Source organism: Zea mays, chromosome 5 (genome assembly GCF_902167145.1).
Source record: "Zea mays cultivar B73 chromosome 5, Zm-B73-REFERENCE-NAM-5.0, whole genome shotgun sequence".
In the NCBI taxonomy this organism is placed as follows: Eukaryota; Viridiplantae; Streptophyta; class Magnoliopsida; order Poales; family Poaceae; genus Zea; species Zea mays.
Genome location: NC_050100.1, coordinates 212,086,277 through 212,112,618, shown reverse-complemented (window position 1 = coordinate 212,112,618; position 26,342 = coordinate 212,086,277). Strand labels below are relative to the sequence as shown.

Genomic DNA, 26,342 nt, shown 5'->3' with positions numbered 1-26,342 from the left:
AGAAGTGGAAAACTTGGATGCAATGAATGGTGGGGTGGTTGGGGTATTTATAGCCCCAACCACCAAAAGTGACCGTTGCTGGCAGCCTCTGTTCGATGGCGCACCGGACAGTCCGGTGCACACCGGACAGTCCGGTGCAACTGCCACGTCACCATTGCCGTTGGATTCTGACCGTTGAAGCTTCTGACTTGTGGGTCTGCCGAGGTGTCCGGTGCACACCGGACATGCACTGTTTGGTGTCCGGTGCACCGGTATGGGCAGCCCTGACGTCTGCGCGCGCTGCGCGCGCATTTAATGCTGCGCAGAGAGCCGTTGGCGCCGCAGAGAGCCGTTGCTCCGCTGGCACACCGGACAGTCCGGTGCACACCGGACAGTCCGGTGAATTATAGCGGAGCGGCTGTCGTGAAAACCCGAGGATGACGAGTTCCGGAGGCCGCGATTCGTTGGCGCACCGGACATGTCCGGTGCACACCGGACAGTCCGGTGAATTATAGCGCGCCGGCCTCCGCGAATTCCCGAGGGCGAAGGGTTGAAGTCGAAGTCCTCTGGCGAAGGGTAGAGAACGAAGTCTACGGGCGCACCGGACACTGTCCGGTGCACACCGGACAGTCCGGTGCCTCCAGCCAGAGGTGCCCTCGGTTGCCTTATTGCTCCTTTGTTGAATCCAACACTTGGTCTTTTTATTGGCTAGATGTGAACCTTTTGCACCTGTATAACTTATACACTAGAGCAAACTAGTCAGTCCAATATTTGTGTTGGGCAATTCAACCACCAAAATTATTTAGGAACTAGGTGTAAGCCTAATTCCCTTTCAATCTCCCCCTTTTTGGTGATTGATGCCAACACAAACCAAAGCAAATATAGAAGTGCATAATTGAACTAGTTTACATAATGTAAGTGCAAAGGTTACTTGGAATTGAGCCAATATAACTACTTACAAGATATGCAAGGAATGTTTCTTTCTTATATAACATTTTGGACCACGTTTGCACCACATGTTTTGTTTTTGCAAATTCTTTTTGTAAATCCATTTCAAAGATCTTTTGCAAATAGTCAAAGGTACATGAATAAGAGTTTGCAAAGCATTTTCAAGATTTGAAATTGCCTCCCCCTGTTTCAAATGCTTTTCCTTTGACTAAACAAAACTCCCCCTAAAAGAGATCCACCTCTTAGTGTTCAAGAGGGTTTTGATATACCATTTTTGAAATACTACTTTCTCCCCCTTTTGAACACAATAGGATACCAAATGATAAAGACTTTTGGAAAGCACTAAGTTTTTGAATTTGGTGGTGGTGGTGCGGTCCTTTTGCTTTGGGCTCATTTCTCCCCCTTTTTGGCATGAATCGCCAAAAACGGAATCATTAGAGCCCTCGGAGTAAGTTCCTCCCCTTTGGTCATAAGTAAATGAGTTAAGATTATACCAAAGACGAAATCCGGTCCTTTTGCTTTTGAGCTTTTACTCTCTCCTTCAAGGATGAAGTCCTTTTCTTTGATGCTCATTTCTCCCCAAGGAATAGAGAGTTGCTCGGAGTGATGGCGAAGCATGAGTTACGGAGTGGAAGCCTTTGTCTTCGCCGAAGACTCCAATTCCCTTTCAATATACCTATGACTTGGTTTGAAATAGACTTGAAAACACATTAGTCATAGCATATAAAGGAAATATGATCTAAGGTATTCAAATGAGCTATGTGTGCAAGCTTAAAAGAAATTTCTAGAATCAAGAATATTGAGCTCATGCCTAAGTCTGGTAAAAGATTGTTCATCAAGTGGCTTGGTAAAGATATCGGCTAATTGATCTTTAGTATTAATGTAAGAAATCTCGATATCCCCCTTTTGTTGGTGATCCCTAAGAAAATGATACCGAATGGCTATGTGCTTAGTGCGGCTATGCTCGACGGGATTGTCGGCCATTTTGATTGCACTCTCATTATCACATAGCAAAGGGACTTTGGTTAATTTGTAACCGTAGTCCCGCAGGGTTTGCCTCATCCAAAGCAATTGCGCGCAACAGTGACCTGCGGCAATATACTCAGCTTCCCTTTCAATGCCAATGGCGACCTTAGCTTCTACAAAAACTTGTAGGTACTGCTTTTGCTAATGGAAGAATGTACACCTCCCAGGCATATGCGTACCATTAAAACTGCAAGCAATAGGCAACAAATCAACAACAAGCACACACATTAATTTATAGCCAACATATAAAAAAAGCACATACTCCAATTGTGTTCCGGGCATTTAAAGAATACCCTGCCCGGGTTCTCATTTCCCTTCACGCAGTGAAGCTCGACCACTCTCTCTCTCTCTCTCTCATTCGGGGCATAGCAACAAAGGGAGACCAGTATCCTCACCAAACAACAATGGTTGGCGACCTGGGAATGGTCGATGCTCATTTGGGAGTGCCTCGCCCCTGTCACCAATACACCTATCGGGTTCCCTCCTTGACACCGATGACTTTGCCCACTTGGCTATTGATGCGCCCTACAACACCACCACACTTAGGTCTTGTTCGGTTATCCCAATTCTATGTGGATAGTATATCGGACTAGATTGAGATAAATTTTGACTTGCTATGACCGACTTAATACCAGCCAATGCACATGTATTAAGGGCCTGTTTGTTTACCCCCATGGATTATATAATCTGGATTATTTTTGGAGGAGGATTATATAATCTGAGTAGTCTTGTTTATTTACCCAGATTATTTGAGTTGTTAATAGGATTCTTTTGTATGAGGAAGACAAGAATGCCTTCTATATTTTTACTAGGTTGAAACTCATATATGAAAAAAAATAATTCAATTGACATTGGCAAATATTGCATTAGCAATATTATCACGGAAGGCATTCATGTCACCTTCTTCATCCCCAAATTGACTAGTACTAGGCGCAAAAACGATTCGGTGGATTATAATGGCAATGGTGGGTAATTTCTAGAAAACTTGAAAGGGTAATGGGGAAGTGGGAAAAAAATAATCTGAAATAAGCACCTCCTCACTTGCTTATGGATTATCATAATCCAAGGGGTTAGATTATATAATCTGGGCAAATAAGCTGGACTGTTTGTTTGACTCTTAAGATTATTTAATCCAAATTATATAATCTGGGAGGTAAACAAACATGCCCTAACACTAAAACCAACAAACCAGGTGAAGGAAGCAGCAGCAACCGCTACCCAACAATCGTTTACTCCAATTCTATGTGGAGTAGAAGGGAGCCAAGGGGCGGGCCACCCCGGACCGGCGGGCGTCATGCTGGCACGCCTACATATACCACGCCAACAAAAGTGGTAAAATATTTGAGTCGCCTCTAAGGCCGCGTTTGGTTTCCGCAGATTTTTAAAATCTGCATGTTCACGTTACCCAAGAAAACCCAACTATGGCTTGATTCTACAGATTTTGTTTCTATGAGCGCAGAATCTAAGGCACAGAATAAACTCTGTTTGGATCCATAATATATTCTTAAAATCAGATTCTTAAAATCTACCGTAAACCAAACACGCCCTAAAGCTAGCAAACCGTACATACGACAAAAGATTAAATGGCCCTATGGGGTGTTTGGTTGCTCCTGCTAAAGTTTAGCCCGAGGCATATCAAACGTTTGACTTTTAAATAGGAGTATGAAATATAGACCCAACCAACTGGACTAGATTCGTCTCGTCTTTTAATCTTCGGCTGACAAATTAGTTTTATAATCCGACTACATTTAATACCCGGAACGGAGATTCAAACATTCGATGGGACATTGACTAAATTTTAGCGGGGTGTAACCAAACACCCCCTTAGTGTTGCATTTTAAACTAGCTAATCACAATTCAAACCTTGTTTATTTTTCTATTTTTTCCCTAGCACCCTAAACATAACGCAGTTCGCCACTTCCCGAGACCGCGAGCGAATCCACCACCACCATGTGAGCAGACAAAGGTTGGCTACACAAACAGGAAAAGAATAGTATATCCGCCCCCATATTGATCCTCCCCACGTCGCCGTGCTCGTTTTGCGCGTCCACCAGCCCGCCCCCCAACCCCACCCAGCGCGACGAAGCCGGGGGGCGATCGCTCCAGCGCCGCCGGCGACCTCGCCCCGGGAGCCGCCGGCGGTACCCCGCTCTCTGTCCCGCCTCAACGAACCCTCAGGTTGGGTTGTTTTTTTTTCTCCCGACATTTATACCGTGCCGATCCTCTGATTCGGTCGCTTTCAAGCGCTGATGCGGTCAGCTACAAGATCCGTTTGGGAAGGGGATGTGCTGCGTCGTGATAGTGCGGATGCGATTCGATTTTCGTGAATGCGTTTGATTTCGCTGGGTCGCGACTGTTTGTTTGCCACATCAATGTCCCTACTGCAGAGTTTGAATTATGTAGGCATTTCATGCGATTTCTCGTCTGAACGCAACCATCAACACACGCTGTTGGAATGGAATCTAGGTTGATCGCATCGGAAGGCTGGGATAATCCATAAACATCCCAGCTCTTATTGTATGGAATAATAGGGTGGTTCATGCTTTGGATGAAATTGAGATACTGGTGAGATATAAACAGATACCAATGTTCGATACTCACGATCCCCCCTCCTCACGCCAAGCACCAATAGTTGTTCATGCTATATATTTTAGTTTGTAGTCCTGCCTGATCTATGGCGATTTCTTTCTGCCAGGCTTCAGAACACATGTCACTTGCATATTCCTTTGGGGTTGGGTGATCACCGCCTTTGGGGTATTGTGGTGGCAGAGGCAAGGGAGGACCATTGGTTCTTGTTCTGCCTTGTAGTCATGTACATCTTGTGATTGCAGAGCTTATCAACATGAGCGGAGCCAGCCAGACATAATTACCAGGATGATGGGTTCTTCCACTTCGTTTCAGTTGTCTAGGTGATAAATATGAAAGAAATTTCACAGGCCAACCCTGTGAGCTTGATATCCAGTATTCACAAATTTGTTCCAGCTCCAACACTAATTCTTCTATTCACTTCATTTTTAAACAACCAGACTTTAAGTTATATTTGGCCTGATATTCGTTGGCTAGTGCAACTTCATTTGCAGTGAGGGACCAGCAGCTGTATAGTGATTCCTGTGTATTATGGAGCTATGTTCTCATCTTATGAAATAAAAAGCTTCAATTTTTGTTCTCTCATTTGACATGTTTGTTTGTTTCATCATGATAAGAAAATGATCCTCAACTCCGGCTAATTCATATCTTGTCTGCAGGTCCAAGTAGTTCGTTTCGTGAGTTATCCAAAGTTGCGCCGCAAAGATGAGTACTGCTAATCGCTACCAACACATCAAGTCAACTAAGCCTGTTGTAGGTATATAAGATACTCTTTGATAACATGGTATATGTTATATGCCATGTGCCATGCTTCTATTCTGTAACATGCTTACATCTAAAGAATAACGATGACATGAGTACATGACAATACAATAACAGTCATAATCCAATAAATAAACAAATTTCTGGCATGAACTTCATTATATTGTATATTATTGAATAGGATATAAGAGTGTATTTTTGTGCTATACCTTGATTTGTCAATATTACGTTATTCAACTCCACAAATAGTAGCAAGTGAATCTTCGGTTCCTTTTATTTTCTGTCACATGCACTTTTTTTTTTTGCTAAATTCTTGTTAATTGTTTGATAGGCAAAGCAAGAAAATTGAAGGATCTCATGATAAAAAGTGACAATAGGATATGTGCTGACTGTGGTGCACCTGATCCCAAATGGGCGTAAGTGACGTCATTGTTTCTCATTGAAATTCTATTATTATGTTTATCATTTCAGAAGATAGCTACTTACATGGCTTCTCTACAAAAGATCCTTCCTTTTTATGTTGATAAACTGGATCATTGATTTCTTTTATATGAAGACAGAATGCAATGGAGCGCCCATGTGTACACACACAGCTTTGCTACTATACCCATGCCATTGATTACAAAACAAACAAAAATGAATGCCCAATATGCACAGTACTTTATTTTGTTTTTATTTCATTTCATTATACATAAGTTGTAAAAGCTATTTGTTTTTTGTGCATTTCAGATCTGCTAATATTGGAGTGTTTCTTTGCTTAAAATGTGGAGATGTTCATAGGGCACTTGGACCTGACATCTCAAAGGTTATTTGAACATGACAAACTTCTTTTACATTTCTTTTAATTGTATTGTACATATATGTCAATGCACCTTCAAACTCATCAGCATTTTCAGTACTCTTATGATCTTTAGTCTGTCATAGTTCATGCTTAGACTCCTTACTCATTTCATGGTTCCGCTATTCTCCATCAGGTTTTATCTGTAACTTTGGATGATTGGTCTGATAGTGATATCGACTCCATGGTTGAGGTTGGTGGAAACTCATATGCAAATTCAATTTATGAGGCTTTTCTTCCAAAAGATCACCCAAAACCCAAACCAGATTCAACGATGGAATATAGGACAAAATTTATAAGGTCTGCTAACTGTTCCATCGGTGCTCTGTAATGTCACCAATGTTCGCCTGTATAATAATCCCTTACCTTTTTTATATACAGAGCTAAGTATGAGACACAAGATTTTTTGAAGCCAAGTTTGCGCATTTCATCAAGATCATCTTTTAAATCTACCACTTCTGTGAAGAGTGTAGATAGCAATTTCTCTAGCACTTCAAGGAAGGATGTCTTTGTAAGTTGTGCTGAGAAATATGTCTTACATTTTTTTATATTTATCTCACCTATTTCCTGGCTAATATGATTTTTGCATAGCAATTGCATGTCTGTGATGGAGCATGTTCATTGAAACTTGTATGGTTGTAGTGATTTTGTCAATCTGCCTTACCGTTACAAATTTATCACAGGAAGATACAAGAGAATTTGTTGGAGAGTTGAATATCACACTGGTCAAAGGCACCAACTTGGCCGTTAGAGACATGCTAACAAGTGATCCATATGTTGTTTTAACGCTCGGAGGGCAGGTATATTTATATAAAGTTTATATACACAAATCATTTTATTTATCCTGCTAGTTTTGCTCCAAAAAATCAACAATTGGTTCTAACTGCAGAAAGTTCAATCAACGGTTAAAAAAAGTGATCTGAATCCGGTATGGAATGAAGTGCTTAAGATATCTGTTCCTCGAAATTATGGACCTCTAAAACTTGTAAGTTTTATCATTAGAACCTTTTAATTATTTTCCTTATATCCAAAGGATTCTAGTTCAAATAAGAGTACAATATGGTAAGTGTCATGAATTATGGCAAAGTCCTTAGGGTGTTTCCTTGAATCAGTCACATTATACTTCCCTATGTCCCAAAATAACTGCACACCTCATTTTTCTGGAAGTCAAACTTTTTAAAGCTTGACTAAAATTATAGAAATATTATCAACATTTGTATATCCTAATGTATATTATGAAATTAATCTAATCATACTTATTGTGCATCATAAATATTAGTATATTTTTGTATATGTTTAGTCAAATTTTCAAAAAGTTTGTCGAAGAAATAAAACACTTCACATTATGCTTCAAGAAAAGAGCAGAGTGTTGAGAAAGTAGCTAAGAAAAAAGCTGCTGGCTATTAGCGACATGAAAGTAATACACATAATATCTATGTCCAGGAAGTGTATGACCATGATATGTTCTCAGCTGATGATATCATGGGTGAAGCAGAGATAGATCTCCAGCCAATGATCACAGCCGCCATGGCCTTTGGAGATACTTCACGTCTTGGTGACATGCAAATTGGGAGGTGGTTCATGACCAAAGACAACGCCCTGATGAAAGATAGCACGGTGAATGTTGTGGCAGGTAAGGTAAAACAGGAGGTGCACTTAAAGCTACAGAACGTAGAATCAGGTGAGTTGGAGTTGGAGCTAGAATGGGTTCCGATCCTCTAGACTAATGATAACTCCCCTGATCTTTGTCTAAAAATCTATACTCAAGATGCATCGATGTTTCCAAGCTGTCCACTTGATGGTCTTGGACATTTTTGCTGGATGGTTTGAATTTGTTAAAAATGTCACTGTAGAATATCATGGTGTAACTGTCGGTTGTACTCGCGCCTTTCACCCCCCTCCCGGTAACTGGTTATCATGCCTTGTAAGCACTCGCTGTCTCTTGATTGTTGTTGCATTGTCCCATTGAAAGGACCTGTGTCTTGTAAGAGATGGCAATTATAGCCAGTGAACTCTTTGTGCTGATGCCATGTTGGCGCTGTAGTAGCTAATCGGGTTGTTGGTTCTCCTGGAGCTTTGCTTAGATGAGTCTAGCCCGTTCAGTTTTTTCGTTGGAGAAGCTGCTGCACCGGTTACTGACAAATGACATTTTGCTGACACTTTGTTCTTAACCATGTTGGCGCTGTAGTAGCTAATCGGGTTGTTGGCGCTGTAGTAAATGCATTCTAGGTGGATTACAACACAACCATGTCAATGCATATGATACATATGATGTCATGTTAAGTTTTAGTTCTAGTAACACCAGAGTGTTACATAATCTTATAAAAACAAGCAAATGATGAAATCTAAAAAGCTACGGATTATACGTGAAGCATTTAACTCCTACACTAATTGATATTGTAGTAACCAGTATACAATATCTAAAAACAAGCAAATGATAGAATCTTAGAAAGTATGGAGTATTGGAAACTGACAAGTACTATATTCTGTTACTTAATATAGATTTGAACATAATTTTGATTATTTATTTATTTTAACATTAATATGGCTATAAACAAATATATAAAAAACTATAAAGTTATAGATCTCATGAAGCTCAATAATTCTTATATAACTATTATTTTTTACCTCTTGACTTCTTCAACATGTTTGAAGGAAGAATATCTTTGGAGGGCGTTTTTTCATGTAAATTGTTGCGGTGGTGGCTTGGACCATTTGGAAACAGCACAATGGCTGCATCTTTCGAAATATTGTCCCCTCTTTAAGTTCCTGGAGGATTTGTTTCAGACACGTTGAAACTGCAGATGTTTAGATTTAGCCTTGCTCTTAAGCTTGACGTATCTCAATGCAAAAAAAAAATCCTTGTACACCAAAATCTTGGTGCCTAGGCTGGAGAATGGAATTTAAAGTCTACTACCGCTGATTGTATGTATAACTAGTCCTAGGAATATGGGTCAGCCTTTTGGATCAGCACGACCACAATCTAAAAATAGAAGCCTAAAGCATGATCCAACACGAAATAATATAGGCCGGGCTGACACGGCCCGAAGACGGGCTTGAGTCGGGCCTAAAATTCCGATCCATCGAGCCCTAGCACGGCCTGCACGCATGGGACAGGCTTGGGCTAACATGGCCCAATTAAATCCATATTGCTTAATTTCTTTAATTTAGTAAGTTATATACATTATATGGTTGTAATATTTGAACTTTATGTTGTCAAATGGTGCTCACATTGTTTAATATCTTTAGTTTAGTAGGTTATGTAGTTTATGTCGTTGTAATATTTGAATTTTATATGGTTTAAATATATGGGTCGGCATGGCCCAACAAAGATAGAAAGTGTTTTAGAGCCTGGCTAAACCACTATTTCTACTCTTTAGGCTGACACGGTATGATCCAAAAAAATTTGGACCTTCTGGGCCCAGACCCGTTTGAGCCTAAGCACGAGGCTCGGGGCCCGGCCTGACCGTTCCAGTACTAGGTATAACGCTAAATGTACAAGCGCAGTATATGCACAGAACATGCATGTCCGAAAAGTGGCCGGCAATTGCATTTGCAGAGTTTGAATCAGCTCGTCTCCGACCCGAACACGCCAACCGCAGAGCCGACGGAGGCGAACGCGCTGATGAGCAGGCAGACGAGGCTGAACGCATGGATGGCGAGCCACTGGTTGGTCCACGGCGCCACCTTGTTCCTCGTGAGGTACATCTCGACGGGGAAGTAGACGGCGAGCGGCCAGAAGGTGAAGGAGCCGAGCAGCCCGATGATCTGGTTGAAGTAGGGGAACCAGACGGCCAGCGCCGTGGTCGCCGCCACGTACGCCGTGCGGAAGCACAGCCTGAACACGTTCGCGTTCACGCGGCGCGCGCCCGGCACCGGCAGCAGCGGCGCCTCGACGACCGTGGCCCCGCCGCCGAACTTGCGGTCCGCGAACGCGAACACCGGCTGCGTGTACACCTGCAGGCAGGGTGACATGCATGTCAGCATGTGATGTGATGTGGTGTGATGTGCGTGCGTGGCGTGGCGGCGTCCGGTCGAAGGCAGAACTAGTAGTAGCTGCAAGGTGGTGTTTTCTGACAGTTGCGCGCCCGTGCGGCCGTGGTACAGTGAAGCCTGCTAGCTGTGCTTCTTGCCTGGTAGCCGCCGAGGAGGTGGAGAACGATGGCGAGGTTGGCGAGGTCGATGAGCCAGTAGGGCTCGTAGAAGCCGAAGCCGGTGAGGAGGTTGCCCGGGGTGCCGTCGCCGAACGACGCGTAGCCAAAGCACCCGCAGCAGAGGTAGAAGAGGGTGGTGATAGCGATGCTCGCTCTCGTCGCCTTTTTCATCGTCTCGCTCTCCGGCGGCGGCGACCTCAGCGTGTCCTTGGAAACACAACACAGCACAGCACAAGAGGCAATAAATAATTTGATCTCATAAGTTGATTAGGAGTATACAAGATCACATATCTGACGCACGCACGTACCTCTATTTCCAGCAGCACCAACGAGAAAGGGTAGGCGAACAAGATGTCCCCGAGGGCCTGCGAGACTCGCCACACCTTCTGCGTCGTGGACACCAGCGGGATGCCTCCGATGCCGCCCATGATCACCCCGTTTGCTGAAGGCAATCGCGCAAGGGCTCGGTCAATAATCTCAAAAAGGGAAATGTCTGGCAGGCAGGCAGGCATGGCATTGTCATGCATATGAGTGGTGACCGTGGAGTGGTACCGATGACTTTGGCGACGCCGAGGCCGACGCCGACGAAGGCGTAGAAGCAGGACATGACGGCGGCGAAGATGGAGAGCCCCGCCATCTCGTGGAAGTTGGGTATCTGCGACAGCAGCACCTGCGCGAGGCCGAAGAGCAGCATGTAGTAGCCGTCTCCTCCCACCGAGCACGGCGCGTCGTGGCCTTCCCTGTGGTAGCAATTGGCCTTCCGGATCGCCCTGCAGAGAGAAGGACGGAACGGAACAGACCAAGACATGATCACCTGAGACTTTTATCGAGGCCAGCACAATGCGGTGTCTGAAATCTGCCGAAAACACCGGTATCCTTCACCAATGCAAAGCTGGCGGCGCCAACAATTTTGAGCACAAGCGGTTGGTGATGGGCGTGGGAGCAAGCTCTGGAGATACTCTAGTACTACGTATATCTCCTAATCTGACCGTCTCCTCCTCCCTAGCTCGGCTACCACATGAAATTTGCTGACGTGAATCGAAAAAGACACAGTTGATATACATAGCAGAAAAGAAATATATTTTCGTTACCAGGGAGAACGTAAAAGAGAAGCAAGGCAAAGAAAACAAATAATATTTCCTCACGAAGCTGTTTGTATATATGCACACGCAAGGGTGGAGACTGGAGAGTGACCTCATTGAACTTTTTGCATTATTGGTCTTTCTTCCCAGTCTTGTACTAGTAGCTAGCTTCACCGCTTTAGTTTGTGCCCACACACACCACACTAGTTACTAGTTCTTCTTTTTTTCCCAATCAAGCCATGCTATTAAACCTTATTCTTCGCCATTAGCTTAGTCACACTGATAGACGTACTCGTGGCTGGCTGCACTGCAGGCAGGTTGCAAGCAAGCAGCAGCGCGAGCTGAAGTTGACGTGCATAGCGAATTGTACTGTACGTACCTCATGCTAGTGGCGGAAGTGAGCGTGTACACCACACCGGTGCCAAACAAGCTCAGGTTGAGGAAGAAGCCGCAAAACAAATGGCTCTTGTCGCCTGGCACACGTGGCAACCAGCGACGACTGCCTGTCAGTCGTCCGAACGAACAGAAAATTCCTCAATTCGCATCTCACCCAGGTAGATGCGCACGGCGTCGACGTAGGAGCGGTTCCTGACGACGCCTCCTCGCTCCGGGTGGTGGCAGATGTAGCAGTCGGCGATGAGGGTGGACTGCACCGCGGTGACGCCGGCGAAGAACACCATCGCCGCAGGCCCGCCCACCCACCCCAGCTGCGCCACGCTCCACGCCAGGGACAGCACGCCGGACCCGATCACCGCCGTGATGATGTGCGCCATCGCCGTCCATACCGTGCCTGCGGGCCCCCGCGCACACGCGTGCACAACAAAGACCGGCAATAAGCTATGCTAGCTATGAAACCACATCATCACATGCATGCAGGGATCGGACAGACATGGTATGCATGTATGATCTGCTTGGCGCGTGGAATGGATCCATCGACGACTACTCACCGGTTCTCTTGACCAGGCTCTCGTCGGACGAGCTGCACGACGACGACGACTCCAAGGGCTTGCCGAGGAGGAGCCGGTCGCCGTCGCCGTCCCCGTCGCCGCCTCCTGACCGCCCCATCGCCGCTTCTTAGGTAGGATTACAGCTCCCCCTTCTCCTTCTCTGTTCTGCAAAGCTACACGATAACGCAATGCCCGAATATATATAAAGAAAGCTTTTCCTGATACGAAACCATGGGTGGCTCGTTTGGTATTGGAGTAGGGGGCAGATACATACGTGTAAAATAAATCATATATCGCTGTCCCTTGCCTATTAAATCCAGGTTAGCAGGGGTGCTGCTGGTTAATGTCCTTGTCTGAGAGTCGTCGTCGCCAGCGGTCACCACCACGCACGTCAGGTCAGCCGCGCGCGCTAATAATGTTCGAATGGTAAATAAAAAAATGTTTGAATGGTACCTGGTAGGCTGGTACGTACTATAAACAAAGCGAGAGCAGATAAGAAAAACATAGAATGTTCAAAGTATGTCTTTTGCACCAAGTGCCTTCTATTATTCTATGTCTTAATTATTAGGAGAAGGATAGCAGGATTTCAGTCCTCTTGTGCCGTCCGCTCACAAAAAACCGCTCGCGTTCCCTTCTTCAGTTTGTGTCCATTCTCATCTTCAGTAGTGTGTCCTGCACTCCTGCTCGTTAGCATCATCCACCTTCCTTCCACCACCACCTCCACCCCGTCCAGAGGTGACGCTGACGCCTGCAGATCGCGGTCGGGCCTTTCTCCGCACACAACCCTAGTCAGTGACCTCCGGTTGGCACATGACAAAAGATACTCCATTTTCGCCAGGTCATCCCATCCACTACTATAAAAGCAATTTAAACCTTCTTTACATATGTACGGAGTACATGTCTTAATCATGGTGCTCATTTCATAAAAAAAAAGGTGTCGTATTTGCGGAGCGGGGTGTGCTTGGCCCCGGCCTGCCTCTGCCAATGCGTGTTGATGCGTAAACGAAGCCTAATATGGCAGGGCTTGCCTTCTGTTTCTACAATCTACAGGCGCTTATTCATTAATGTAAAAGAAACATTTCTAGCTAAAAACGAAATAAGTTTTAGTTTCCACCGATGCCTTACCGAGGCACACAAAATAAAGACGATTGATATTGGTCTCCCATTTTACACTATTTCTCTCTAAAAAAAAGTCGTTCAAACGATGTATCGATACAAGGCAGGTTAATTGCAGACCTATATAAATAGATTAAACCTTTAGGACTTGTTTGAGAGAAGGAAATTGGAGGGGCTAAAATCTCCTCGAATTTTTTACTTCCGAACAGACCTAGAGCATCTTCAACTGTATGACCTATAAAAACATCCTATAATTTAAAAATAAATATATTTTATAAGATTTAGGGCATCAACAAAAAGATTCTACTCTAACAGTATGTTAGAGGATTAGGTATTTTTAGTTTTAATTTAATACAGAAAATCACAGTTATATATGTGACGACATGTATGTGCATATGTGTATCACTACTCATACAGTAAATAATAATAAAATATGCACAAATACAAAGAACAGATTGTACCCTGCGGAGGGACCGATGCTCAAGGCATCAGTGGCTCCATTCATACGAGGTATCTCGTGTGTATGTTCGATGTAGTCGTACGCAGTCGACGCAGACAGATGTACGCAGTGCAGTCCCTCGAATGGCGTCGGCGACGAAGAACTTGATCAGCGCTGGACGAGCAGATGAAGCGAGCAGTCGCGAGTACGCTCCCTAAAAACTGATCGTCCGCACACCCGTGCAAGTGTCTCTCCGCGGACGACGATTTCGGAGGCCTGCTCTCCCACACTGTCTGTGCTCGCAAAAGATGGGACGGGGATGGGCTATACGCAACACGTCTGTCGTACTGTTGTCGTGACCAGAAGCAGCCTCCCCTCATCGTATATATACACACACGCAGAGGGAGGCCAACAGACAGTAACGGTTGCCAGTCTGTGCTCGCAAAAGGTGGGACGGGGATGGGCTGTACGCAACACGTCTGTCGTACTGTTGTCGTGACCAGAAGCAGCCTCCCCTCATCGTATATATACACACACGCAGAGGGAGACCAACAGACAGTAACGGTTGCCATCAGTGACGTCCGGTGGCGCGCGCGCGTGTGACAGTCCTTCATCCTTTTCTTAGCTTCTCAATAGATGCACCAATAGTCCACCTATTTAAGTTGAGTGAATTGTCACTTGAACTTTCGGTATGGTACTAAATTACTAGTACACCGTAGCATTAATGTTAGCCTCTAGCATTAACTATTATTGAATATTAATATGGGCCGGATCCACATTAATTCAATACAGTAAAGCCCCAAATCTAGATTATAAAGTAGTCCACTACGGTATAGTATATTTAAGACATTTGAAATAATGCTCTATAATTTTTAACCAAATTTTATAAATTAAAATATTGGTGTACTAGTTTTTCCTGTGTAGAACTTATATTTCAATTAGAGGCACCAGTTTAAAATATTATTGGAGATACTTATAGGTTACAACTTACACAAACCCGTAAAAAATAGTCTGTTTAGTTTGCATACAGCCCGCCCCGCAACCGGCTGGCCATGTGACGCCAGCGAGAGCGAAAGCCATCTTAAGAGGTCAAGAGTGCTTTAGGCCAAGTGTCAACAGTATTAGTCTCTTTATATTAATTGCATCCATTGTCGTCTAGTCCGGTTAGGATACCTGGCTTTCACCTAGGCGACCCGGGTTCAAATCCCGGCAATGGAATGGTTTTTTTACCTTTTTGTGTGCGTTATTTCTTGCCCTTTGGGAGAGCGATCAGTGACACTTGCATCAGAAAAATTGAAAAATATCCTAACCATAAGACTCATAACCAAGTAACCAACTATCTAACTCGAAGGGTTCAAATAGGACTCATTGGATGAACACCCCTCATAGGTCGTCTTAGTTGAGAATTTCCCATTAAAAGCAAATTTAAAAAGATGGGAATCATCCACTACTGGTTGTCTGGTTGTAGCTCCACCTAGTTGAGAATATCCCATAGGCTATGAAAATCCATGAGACCATGAGGACCCAAACAGTGATGGCACCCTGAATATCCAACACCCAAAAAGTATTAGTAAGGGCATCCTGCACCGTCCTCATATTAGCTCTTTGCTTAGGGATGGTATGGTAGCGAAAAGCCACGGAGCAAGATTAACAATCCTCTTTCCATGGATCCATCGGTCTATCCAAAATAAAGTTGCAGACCCATTTCCAACCACTATTTCTACTACCAAAATAGAAGAAATCCTGAACCTTGTTAGACACCTGGATAGAAAATGTCGACCAGAGCCGTTGAGGTTCCATATTTTGAAGCCACAACCATCTCATTTGCAATGCCCAGGTCATCTCCTGCAGGCTGGCTATACTAAGGCCGCCCATCTCAAGTGGCCGACAAACCTTTCCCCAAGCCATAAGACAGTGGCCTCCCTTGGCATCTTTGTGTCCTCTCCACAAGAAACCCCTTCAACACCTTCGTATTTTATCGATGGCTTTTAAGGCCCACATAGGTTTATCAAGAGACATGGCAAGGTAGACCAACATACTAGAGAGAACATATTGTACTTGAATTCTACGACAATCCCTATTCATCATATCAGATTTCCAACCCGGTGGTTGATCAGCTATCCAATCAATTATGGGTTGAATCTGTTCCCTTGTAAGCTTCTCGAGAGAGAGAGGAATCCCCAAATATTTACACAGAAAAAAAATGAAATTCCACACAATAAGAGGTCATGAACAGCCGCCATTTCATTCTCTCCACACCGAATAGGAAACACGTTGCTTTTCTGAATATTATTTCTAAGACCAGAGGCATCTCCAAATAATTGAAGGATGTCCAAAGTGACTTCGATGTCACTGGCCTCTGGGCAGATGAATAAGACCACATCATCTGCAAAGATGGAAATCCGATGCCTCAACGGTCTAGAAGAAAGAGGTAGGAGTAGCCCCTCTTCTTTAGCTTTGATAACCAGATGTCCAAGAATATCCATTACTAAAATAAAGAGCATCGAAGATAGTGGGTCCCCTTGCCTAGGCCCTCTCTGATTGATAATAAGATCACCCGGGGAGCCATTAAGCAGCACACAAGTAGAAGAGGTAGAAAGCAACCCGCTAATGATGTCTCTCCAAATTTGCCCAAAGCCTAGCTGTTGTAACACTTCCAGCAAAAAAAGCTAAGAAACTGAGTCAAAGGCTTTGGAAATGTCCAATCTAACCATCAAACTAGCCTTCTTTTGTTGATGGAAGAAACGAGCCATCTGTTGCACAAGCATGAAATTGTCTTGGATAAATCTCTCCTTAATAAACACACTCTAACATGGAGATACCATACTATCTAATTTAGTAGCCAGCCTGTTGGCCAATAACTTAGTGACAAGTTTAGTGAAACTATGCACCAAGCTAATAGGTCAAAAGTCTTTCACAAGGACATCCACTTCCATCTTCGGAATTAAGGTAATGAAGGCAATGTTGAGTCTACCAAAATTGAGAAAGTTTCTATTCCAAATAGTTGATATAGCCCGCATAACATCCACCTTGATAGTTTCCCAACAAGCCTGGTAGAAATGCCCTGTGAAGCCATCCAGCCCTGGGGCTTTGTCAGCAGGCAGCCGTTTGATGGTGTCCCAAACTTCATTCTTGGAAAAAGGCGCATCTAGATCATCAAGCTCATAGGAAGGGATCCCTAAAGTCTGTAGATCAATATAGCGCTCTCTTTCTAGATTGACCCCCAATAAATTACTGTAGAAATTATCAACAAGAGCAGCCTTAGTGTCATGAGTAGTAAGTACTTGACCATCATTCACAAGATGGGCAACAAAATTCTTTCTCTTCCGATACCGAGCATGCAAATGAAAAAATTGGCATTAGCATCACCCTCTTTTAGCTAGCCAATCCTAGATCTAAGGCGAGCAATTGTCCTTTTAAGCAATGCAAGGATCAAGGAATGTTTCTTAAGCATGTTTTTGAGCCATGGTTCAGTTGGCTACAATTGTCTAGAGTCTTGCGCAATTTCAAACTGATGCAAAATCTCCCTGGTCCAGGCCAACTGAGATGAGATGTGGCCCAGTTTCTTAATACTCCACCCTTGAAGACGCTTAGCAGTTTCGATAAGCTTCAATTTAAGATTCAAGAATGGGCACACCTTAGTTGGAGTCGAGTTCCAAACCTCTTGAACAGTTTCAGTGAAGCCATCAAGCTTGGGCCAAAAGGCCTCAAAGTCAAATCAACATCGACCTGATTTCAAGTCATCGAGACCAAGCATCAACAGACGATGGTATGAATCATCTGACGCCAAACTTTGAAGTAAGACATTGAGGAAAAATTGTTCCTAATCGGCAGTGCGAAGGACCCTATCTAATCTCACCAAAGTGGGATAAACTTGATTATTGGACCAAGTGAACTTATGACTACAAAGGGGGATATCCTTGAGAGCAAGATCATTAACCTACCTTCTAAGGCGACCCATCATAGCCCTATTGAGATTTACATTATTCTTATCCTCATATTTATAAATGATGTTGAAATCCTCGGCTATCATCCAAGGACCAAGACAAATAGATCTGATGTCCCTTAATTCTTGCAAGAATTGGATTTTATCTTCATTGCTTTGTGGCCCATAAACACAAGTCAGCCACCAAGATGCACCCGAATGGGAGGAAAACTGAACGGAAACACTATTGGCATCAATTCTAAGCTGGCACGTGGCTTCCACACTTCTCCTCCAAGCAACAAAGATACAGCCACTGGCACCAACAGCCGGTAACTCCACAAAATCATCAAAATTGGCACCAGGCATGGTAAGGATCACCCGCCTCGAGATAGTCACCATCTTAGTTTCTTGAAGGCAGACCACACCCACCTGTATAGAATCGACCAAGTTACGAACAACATCCTACCTAGCAGAGGAATTGAGCCATCTGACATTCCACACTAGAATTTTTAATAGGATCCATTGTAAAACAATAACAATGACTCTAGACGGCAAGAGTAGATGACCAGATTTAATGGGCCATCACTCCTCCATCCTCAGCCATCCAAGAATCATCGGTCGGAAGATGCCAACCAAATAAGGTCGCAAGGGCAGTCACATGAGAATCAGACAGGGGTTTAGCGAAAAGCCTTGCATACTCCTGTAGGGCTTGATCATGTAACCCCTCATTCTCCCCAATAAGCTCAAGGGATCTTAGAGCCTTCCTCTTAGACCTTGTAGAGAGCACATCCGAACTGAATTCAACACCAGCACCCATAATCCAGCGGTTTCGACATGGAGGATACTTGATCAACTTCCTGTGGTTTTGTTTGCGCTTGGATAGGAGCGGCATAGATAACAACTTGTTGGACCAGCAAGCAATAGATTGAATGAACCTATCCTTACCTATGGCAACGGGGAGATCGACCAACTCCATGGAAGTGGGTCCTAGGGAGGAGGAGGACAAACCTCTCAGCTGCGTCGCATCATCCACCAAAGCTACTGGTAGGACATGGGCATCAACAACCCCAAAATCAATTGCACCCTCCTGCGTCTCAAGGGTGAGTGCAGCGGAGGTGCACTGTGTCGCAGGTCTTCTAGAGTAAACAATCTTGACTGGCGACTTCAGGACATCATACGAGAGGACAATAGGGGTCGTGACTGCCACCCCCAAACATGGACCCGCCCTATCTGGAGAAGGCGGCTTACAAGTCAGTTGGAGATCGTCTTCGCTAGAGAAAATAGGGGCAGAGGCCTCCTCTGTGCTGCCACCCATGCATGATACGTCGAGAGCCTCCATGTGATGGGAAGGAGAAGCTCGACGACCCAAGCGCTCATGCACCGGACATTGGGCCTCCTCACCCTCACTGGTCGCGCCATCCCCTCCATCCAAGGTAGGCTCATTAGAGTCCATATCTCCATGCCCGCCAGCTGGTCACGAGGCAAAAGGGTCGTGACTTTGCCCTGCCGACTCATCATCCCGATCATCACCTATCGGAGGCCAAGGGGAACCCTTGTCCATCAACGACTGGGAGCTGAAGGATGTGGAGCATCGAACAACATAGGACAACAGATGCTTGGACTCAGCATCCACATGATCAAATCCAACATTAGGTTCAGGCACTAGAAGTTTAAAGAACTCAAGGATATGTTCAGGCAAGCAACCCTAGGTAAGCACTTTGCATGAGCAACCAACCTAGCAAAAGACTCCGACAAGAGCTTAATATCTGAACAGTAACCCCACAACATATTATGAATTGTGTGGAGATTTCGAACATGTTTAGGGATACCATGAAATTCCGCCATGACTTGAGAACCTAGGGTAGCAGCACTAGCATGATCAAATCTTGTCCACCTTTTGAATAGCAAGGAATAAGAGGGGGTTTGAAGGGTCCATTTGTCCAAATAATTTTGGTGTTTGATGGTCAACATAACTTGTGGACTAATATATTTGCTAATGTTTGTAGTTCACAGGATGCTAAAGTGACTTGGACTCGGGCATTGAGAAAGTAACACCTCAAAAGAAGACATTTAGAAGACCATAAGTGAAGATCAAGCAAAGTCCAAGACATGAAGAAAGTGTTGCCACAGGTAGACCGTCCGGCTGAGAGCATCGGACTGTCCGGTGGCACACCGGACTATCCAGTGTGCCAGGGAACAGTAGCCCAACAGCTAGTTCCTGGTGGCACTTGTTGGAACTTGCTCTCCTGGGCAAGATGATCCAACGGGGGAGTGAAAGTAATGCAAACAAGGTTTTAACTCGGGATGGCGATTGCTCTGTTAATCCATCCTCTCAAGGGCACTGTACAGGGGTATTTATAGGTGCCTGAGTGCCCAACGTCTCGATGTAAGGAAGCATGTACCCTCAGGCACCTGGACTATCCCCGGAATATTCCCATAAAGGAGGGTTACAAACTGTCATTACAGAAAAGCCATTACAAATCGGGCCCGTAACACACTTCTCCGTGCGGGGCCTGTTACAATGGGCCGAATCCCACGTGGGCCTCCAGGTCGGGTGAGGACGTGGGACGGGGCGACGTCGTCGTAGGCCTTCGTCTTGTAGTGTCGAAGACGAAGGGTGGACCTCGCCGTTCGTTTTGCCTCCGTTGGTGCAGCGAGATTGACGAAGGCTGGAGCGAAGGGTAGCGTCTTCGCCTTTGCCCCAACATTTGCCCTCCGAGGGACCAGTTCGACTAAGTCATCTGGTGTCGAAGACGTCGCTAGATGGTGGAGACGTTGCCCTCGCTCGAAGTGGTTCCACGGGGTTTTTTGATGTGACCGTTGACGGACGTGGTACTGTTGGACTGCGGGTTTCCCAAAGGGTCGCGTCCTGTGTATAAAAAGGGGGTGGGGCGGTGCGGGTCATGTTCTCTTTCTGCGCACTGCAAAAACCTAGCCTCCTTTTGAAACCGTTTGCCCGCTCGCCTGCCCTCCTTGCTCCTGCTCGTCGGAGATCTGGCCCGCATCAAGCAGACCGCTCGCCGCTGCCGACGGTACGTAGCCATGTCGTCTTCTTCCTCGTCTACTGCAAATACGCCGCCGGCCGACGCATCGTCCAAGGATACCTTGAGCAACATGGCGACGAAGGAGCTACATCCGGGTGATACGGTGGAGTTCGGCGTTTCACGGATTTCCTCGGTCCACGTTTAGGACATGAAGCAGCTTGGATATTTTGGCAGCGGAGTGGGGCGTGTCCTAGGCGCGGAGGAGGTTCCCGAGCCCGAGGGCGAGTTGGTCATGTTTGAGGCGTTTTTCACTGCTAGCCTTCGTATGCTTGCACATCGCTTTGTGGCGGAGGTCCTGTAGAGATTTGAGGTCCAGGTCCACCAGCTGACGCCGAATGCCGTGGTGGCCCTGGCGAAGTATGTCTGGGCGGCGGACTCGTATGGTGGTCAGCCTTCTGTGGAGGTCTTTGCCAAACATTACTGTCTGCATTGGCAGAAAAGGAAAATTGGACATACGATTGCACAGTTTGGATCGTGCACGTTTACGCCGAGGACCGGAAAGACTTCGATGGAAGTCGTGGAGTTAGTTCCCTGTGCCCGCAATAAGTGGGGCAACTGGTGGGATTTCTGGTTTTATGTTTCCGAACGTGAAGTCGAAGACCACCTAGGGCTCCCCGTGGCCGTGATGTGCTCCCATTATTATGTGGCGTACCCGCAATTTGAGGTGGCAGAGGATGATGAAGATGAAGGAGCCCTTCGGTGCGTTTCCCGTATGAGTAGCGGGCGCGATTTGGTTGAGGAATTTATCGGGTATGGGGTATGGCCCTTAGCACATGGCTGGGCGTTGGGCGAAGTATGCCCTCGCGAGATGCCCTCCCTGGGCGGGCGGCGGGTGCGAAGTCCAGCCTTCACGTTGGATCTGCATGGCCGGGATCCTGCCGCATTCGTGCGTGAAGCAGAAGACGGTGCTGCGAGGATTGTGGGGCACTATGTGCCGAGGACAGAGGGTCTGCGGAGCTGGGATATCTGTGGGTCCAATGTTAGATTGAATCGGGTCTTCGAATTGAACTGCTTGCCATACGGTGGTTATCCCGGGGATGACGCTGTCGACCGCCGCGGGAAGAAATCGTTGGACGTGACCGAGGAAGGGCCTTCGCTGGAGGCTGCCCCGGCCACTAAGAAGAGAAAATTAGGTATTGCAGTGGGGGTGGGGGTCTCTGAAAGTTTTGCTGTGGATTTGATGGTGACGTGCGCAGCCCTCGGGGGAAGGATGTCTTCGCCCGAGCTCCGGGAGTCTTCGACGCGAATGTTGGAGGTTACCGGGGGTCGATGGCCCAAGAATGTTCTGATCCCCCGCGCGGCTGGCGAAGACTTCTTTACGTCTCGCATGGCCCGTGACTTGAAGGTTTTTCCTTACGGGCGGAATATTGTTGCTGTTGTGTCGACAGTGATGGAGAAGGACCATCAAGACGCTGCGCAGAAACGCCGGGCAGTTGTCAGGATCGTGGATCCTATGCGCGAGGTGAAAAAGGTGCGGGGGAGCGCGAAGGCTGCTGCCTCTGGCGGTAGCAAACCGGTGCTAGCTACGAAACCGGCCGCCCCCGGGCACAGCAAGGCGGCGGCGAGTCCGAAGGCTGCCGCCCCTGGCGGGAGCAAGCCACCCCCGGGCGAGCTCAGGAAAGGACAAAGGCCGCTTTCATCGGCGCGACGTATTGCCGACTTCGGCGCAGACATCAATGTCGAGGATTATCTTGTCGGTAAGTTAAAACTTTTTTTATTATTTTTTTCGACGAAGTCTTTAACCAGTATCATGCTGCAGGTTCGGGTGAGGGGCAACTGGTTGTTGTCCCGCCTCTGGTGGTGACCACTTCGCCAACGGCGATGGTGAGGGCGAAGGGTGCCTCGTGGGACCCGTGGGCCACTTTCTGCACGAGCAGCGAGATTCTGTCGGCCGCTGCCGCTAAGGACGTGGCGGGCTCCATGTCTCAGCGACTGAGGGAGGCGTCGTAGCAGCTGTCACATCAGCTGAAGCAAGTAAGTTGTGTTGGACTTTGATGTTTGTTGTTTTTATGAGGATTCGGGTTTCATGGGTGTATTTGTCAGGCGGCCGACTTCGCCGACCTCGTCGCGTCGGGTGCCTTGACTGCGGACGTTGCTGCCGAGGTCGAGCGTCTCCGGGCACAGCATGCGGATTCTGTGTGGGAGAAGTCGGCTGCGGAAAGCAAAAACCGCAGGCTGTCGGAGAAGGTGGCCGCCATGGAGGCCGAGAAGACGGATCTCTGGCGCCAGCTGGCGGAGGAGAGGAGGGAGGCGAATAAGGCCATCGCTGATGTGCAGGCTGCGCAGGCCGAAGCCAAAGTGGCGCGGGTGGAGCGCAGTCTCGCCCGCCAACGCGCCGAGGAGCTGGAGGCGAGGTTCAACGCCCTACGCAGCCGCGTGGACAAGGCCGAGTCCTCGACGCGCGCGGAGGTTGAGTGGACGCACGCGCAATTCGTGGACGCGTACCGCGAGCTAGGTGTGCGGACTGCTGACTTCGAAGTGCCCGTCCAAGAAGCGGGCCTTCGCTTCCTTGAATGGTTGCAGGAGGAGCTGCTGGTGCTCCCGACCATTGTGACAGGTTTCATGTCCTTCGCCTCCCTCGTCACCTGCGAGGGGGCCATGAATGCTTTGTCACGCGAGGGGTGCAGGCATTACGAGGTCTTCGACCAGGCGGACGACAATTTTGAACGTGAAATCTTCAAGGTCGAAGACCCTGTGGTGAAGCAGTCGGCGGGGGCACTCTTTGATAGGATGTGGAGTCCGCACGGTCGAGAGGCGGTCAGGGAGCGGTTCGACCGGGCAATAGAGCAGGTAAAGGCTGTTTTTTGTGTGGTTATATGTGTGGGTACGTGTGGTTTTTGCTGAATGAGTGTGCTGTTGATGCAGATGGCGCATGCCGAAGACGTCGAGGACCTTGTTGGTCTGGACGGCGCGTTGTCTGAGGCCGCGGAGGTCGATCCGGTGCCGCCCTCGGATGCCGGTGAAGGCCCCTCGACGACCCCTGTGCTCTTTGCGGCCGGTAGACCCCGCACCGGCTCCTGCGCCGACGAGCGAAGGCGCCCTGAAGGTGGTGGCCGAGCCGGCTGCAGAGCTGGCAGCCGAGGACCCCACAGCCGCGGCCGGGCCTTCGCAGGTGGCTGAATAAGTGTTGAGGAGTTCGTAAATTTTGTCTGTGTGATACTGAACCTCGGTTGCTGCACAGGTTCTTGGGTTTGGGCCTGCGCACGCAACCTCTACTGACAATGTTATTTTTGTGGCGGCTTCGACCGTGGCTGCTGATGACGATTCGTTTGGCTCTGTGTCTAAGTGTTTTGAGTCTAATGATTCTGGGAGTTCGATTGTGTGGACGGAGGAGTCTTTAGATGATGACTTAGATTATTTTGCGGCATTGGACGTGGCTGCGGCGGAGACTTCGCCGCGTGTGGTGGGTGCTGAGGATCTTCCGGGTGCGAGTACTGGGTGTAGGCGGCGAAGGGCGGTGGCGAAACGGAGAGTGAGTGAATTGTCGCGAAGTAACAGGCGTCATTGTGGTGAGATGGAGAGTGGCCGTCTTCGCGTGGACGGGACTGGTAAGCGGGAATTGTTGTCCTCGCCGGCTGGGGCTAGTGTGGGTGAAGGGGAGCTGCAAAATCTTTTTGAGGGTGAGGAATTAAGGATAATGTTGTTCAACTACAGGGAGATGGGCATCACCCCGAAGGTTGAGCCAATGTAATATGTGATGCCCTCGCTGTGTGTATGTAACCATAATTTGTATGATAAGGCTGCGCGCCTTCGCTTGATACAGCTGCGCCCATAGGCCACTTCTGCACGGAGAGTCTTTTGGGAGCGACTTCGATTGTGCACACCTATTATTCCGGCTGCACCCTTAGGCGACTTTGGCACGAAGAGTCCGGCTGCACCCTTAGGTGACTTTTGCACGGAGAGTCTTTTGGAAAAGACTTCGATTTTGCGCATTTATTGTGCTAGTCCGGCTGCACCCTTAGGCGACTTTTGCACGGAGAGTCTTTTGGAAAAGACTTCGATTTTGCGCACTTATTGTGCCATTCCGGCTGCACCCTTTAGGCGACTTTTGCGCGGAGTGTCGCACGCGAGGGTGGTCAGCGCTGCACCTCATGGTGACTTCGGTGTGGTCGAATGCCGAAGACCGTCGATGCGGTCTTTTTCGACATATTGTCTTAGTTTTTGCGGGGGGATTTTTGCGTGTATATTACATGGCTCCGCCTCATTAAAAACCTCACCCCCGGGAGAAAAAGAGTGCGGGCCGGAATGATACTGTTTGGTGAATTACAAGGGCGTGTTAGCCCTGAGGATTCAAACAAAAAATTTACGGAGATTATTAATATTCCAGGAATGCTCTAGGTCCTCGCCGGATGGCGTTGTTAGCCTGGACGCGCTGGGGGACGCCTTCGTCTTGACGATGAAGGGACCCTCCCACTTTGGCTCTAGCTTGCCCAGTGACTCTGTCCGAGTTGTCCGGACGAGTACGAGGTCCCCTTCGTTGAATTCTCTTGGGATGACTGTGTGGTCGCGTCATGCCTTTGTTTGAGCTTGGTATTTGTTGAGGGCCCGCAAGGCGAAGACACGTTCTCCGTCGATGAGGTCCTTAAAGGTTGGTTCGTCTACGTCGGGGACGGCTGAAGCGCTTGTCCGTGGTGACCCATGTTTTATTTCCTGCGGGGTGATGGCCTCCGATCCATATAGCAGGCGAAAAGGAGTGAATCCAGTCGCCCGGCACTCGGTCGTGTTCAGCGCCCAGACTGCTTCAGGTAGCAGGTCGGCCCATTTACCCTTCTTGTCGTCGAGAAGCATTTTCTTGATGGCCGTGAAATTTTGCCGTTGGCGCGCTCCACAATGCCGTTAGATTGTGGGTGATATACTGAGGCAAAGGCAAGCTTGGTGCCAATGGAGAAGCAGAAGTCCCTGAAGTCCTGGCTGTCAAACTGTTTGCCGTTGTCAACTGTGAGCTCGGACGGGACTCCAAATCGGCAAACAATGTTTTGTCAGAAGAATTTCTGGGCAGTCTTCGATGTTATTGTGGATACTGCCCTTGCCTCGATCCACTTGGTAAAATACTCGACGGCGACAAAGGTGAACTTGAGGTTCCCTTGGGCCGTGGGTAGTGGCCCGACAATGTCCAGGCCCCAACGCTGAAGGGGCCACGTGTGGGCGATCAGTTTTGTGAATTGCGAAGGGTTGCCCGAACGGGGGAAAACTTCTGGCAGGCTTCGCACGACCTCGTGACCCGATTCGCGGCGCAGATTATAGCGGGCCAGTAGAAGCCTTGACGGATCACCTTGGCAGCGAGGGCCCTAGGCCCCGCGTGAGAGCCGCAAGTTCCGCTGTGGACTTCGCGCAGGATCTGGATGCCTTCGGTCTCGGTGACACATTTAAGCATTGGTTGGCTAACCCCCTTCTTGTAAAGCTGGCCCTCAATGAGTGCGAAGTCCCGACTTTGGTGCTTGAGGCGCTTGGCCTCGTTGATGTCTCTTGGAAGGTAATATCCCTGCAGGAACAGGG

General features: G+C 47.4%; 2 protein-coding genes and 1 non-coding gene across 6 annotated transcripts; 2 read left to right on the top strand and 1 right to left on the bottom strand.

The window, feature by feature from the left end:
- Positions 1-3,800: 3,800 nt before the first annotated feature.
- On the top strand, positions 3,801-8,208 carry LOC100273517 (putative calcium-dependent lipid-binding (CaLB domain) family protein). Of its 4 annotated transcripts, XM_035967807.1 has the most exons (10): positions 4,228-4,518; positions 4,649-4,862; positions 5,199-5,296; positions 5,633-5,717; positions 6,031-6,106; positions 6,276-6,439; positions 6,521-6,650; positions 6,823-6,939; positions 7,029-7,124; positions 7,583-8,208. In XM_035967807.1, the coding sequence occupies exons 3-10, from the start codon at positions 5,245-5,247 to the stop codon at positions 7,859-7,861; spliced, it is 999 nt and encodes a 332-aa protein (XP_035823700.1). In that variant the 5' UTR covers positions 4,228-4,518; positions 4,649-4,862; positions 5,199-5,244; the 3' UTR covers positions 7,862-8,208. The 4 variants fall into 4 exon arrangements, with proteins under 4 accessions (XP_008681448.1, XP_008681450.1, NP_001141407.1 ...); XM_008683226.3 differs by lacking the exons at positions 4,228-4,518; positions 4,649-4,862 and adding an exon at positions 3,801-4,131; NM_001147935.1 differs by lacking the exons at positions 4,228-4,518; positions 4,649-4,862 and adding an exon at positions 3,869-4,131 and having other exon boundaries at positions 7,587-8,069.
- A 1,212-nt stretch (positions 8,209-9,420) lies between these two features.
- On the bottom strand, positions 9,421-12,612 carry LOC103627663 (probable amino acid permease 7). Its single transcript, XM_008647957.4, has 7 exons — positions 12,323-12,612; positions 11,926-12,165; positions 11,755-11,848; positions 10,846-11,063; positions 10,602-10,735; positions 10,273-10,500; positions 9,421-10,096 (listed from the first exon to the last, which is right to left on the bottom strand). Exons 1-7 carry the CDS (start codon positions 12,438-12,440, stop codon positions 9,707-9,709), a joined length of 1,422 nt encoding a protein of 473 aa, XP_008646179.1. The 5' UTR covers positions 12,441-12,612; the 3' UTR covers positions 9,421-9,706.
- Positions 12,613-15,021: 2,409 nt separating this feature from the next.
- On the top strand, positions 15,022-15,095 carry TRNAE-UUC (transfer RNA glutamic acid (anticodon UUC)). Its single transcript has one exon. It is a non-coding gene; the product is annotated as a tRNA-Glu (tRNA).
- The last annotated feature ends 11,247 nt before the right edge of the window (positions 15,096-26,342 follow it).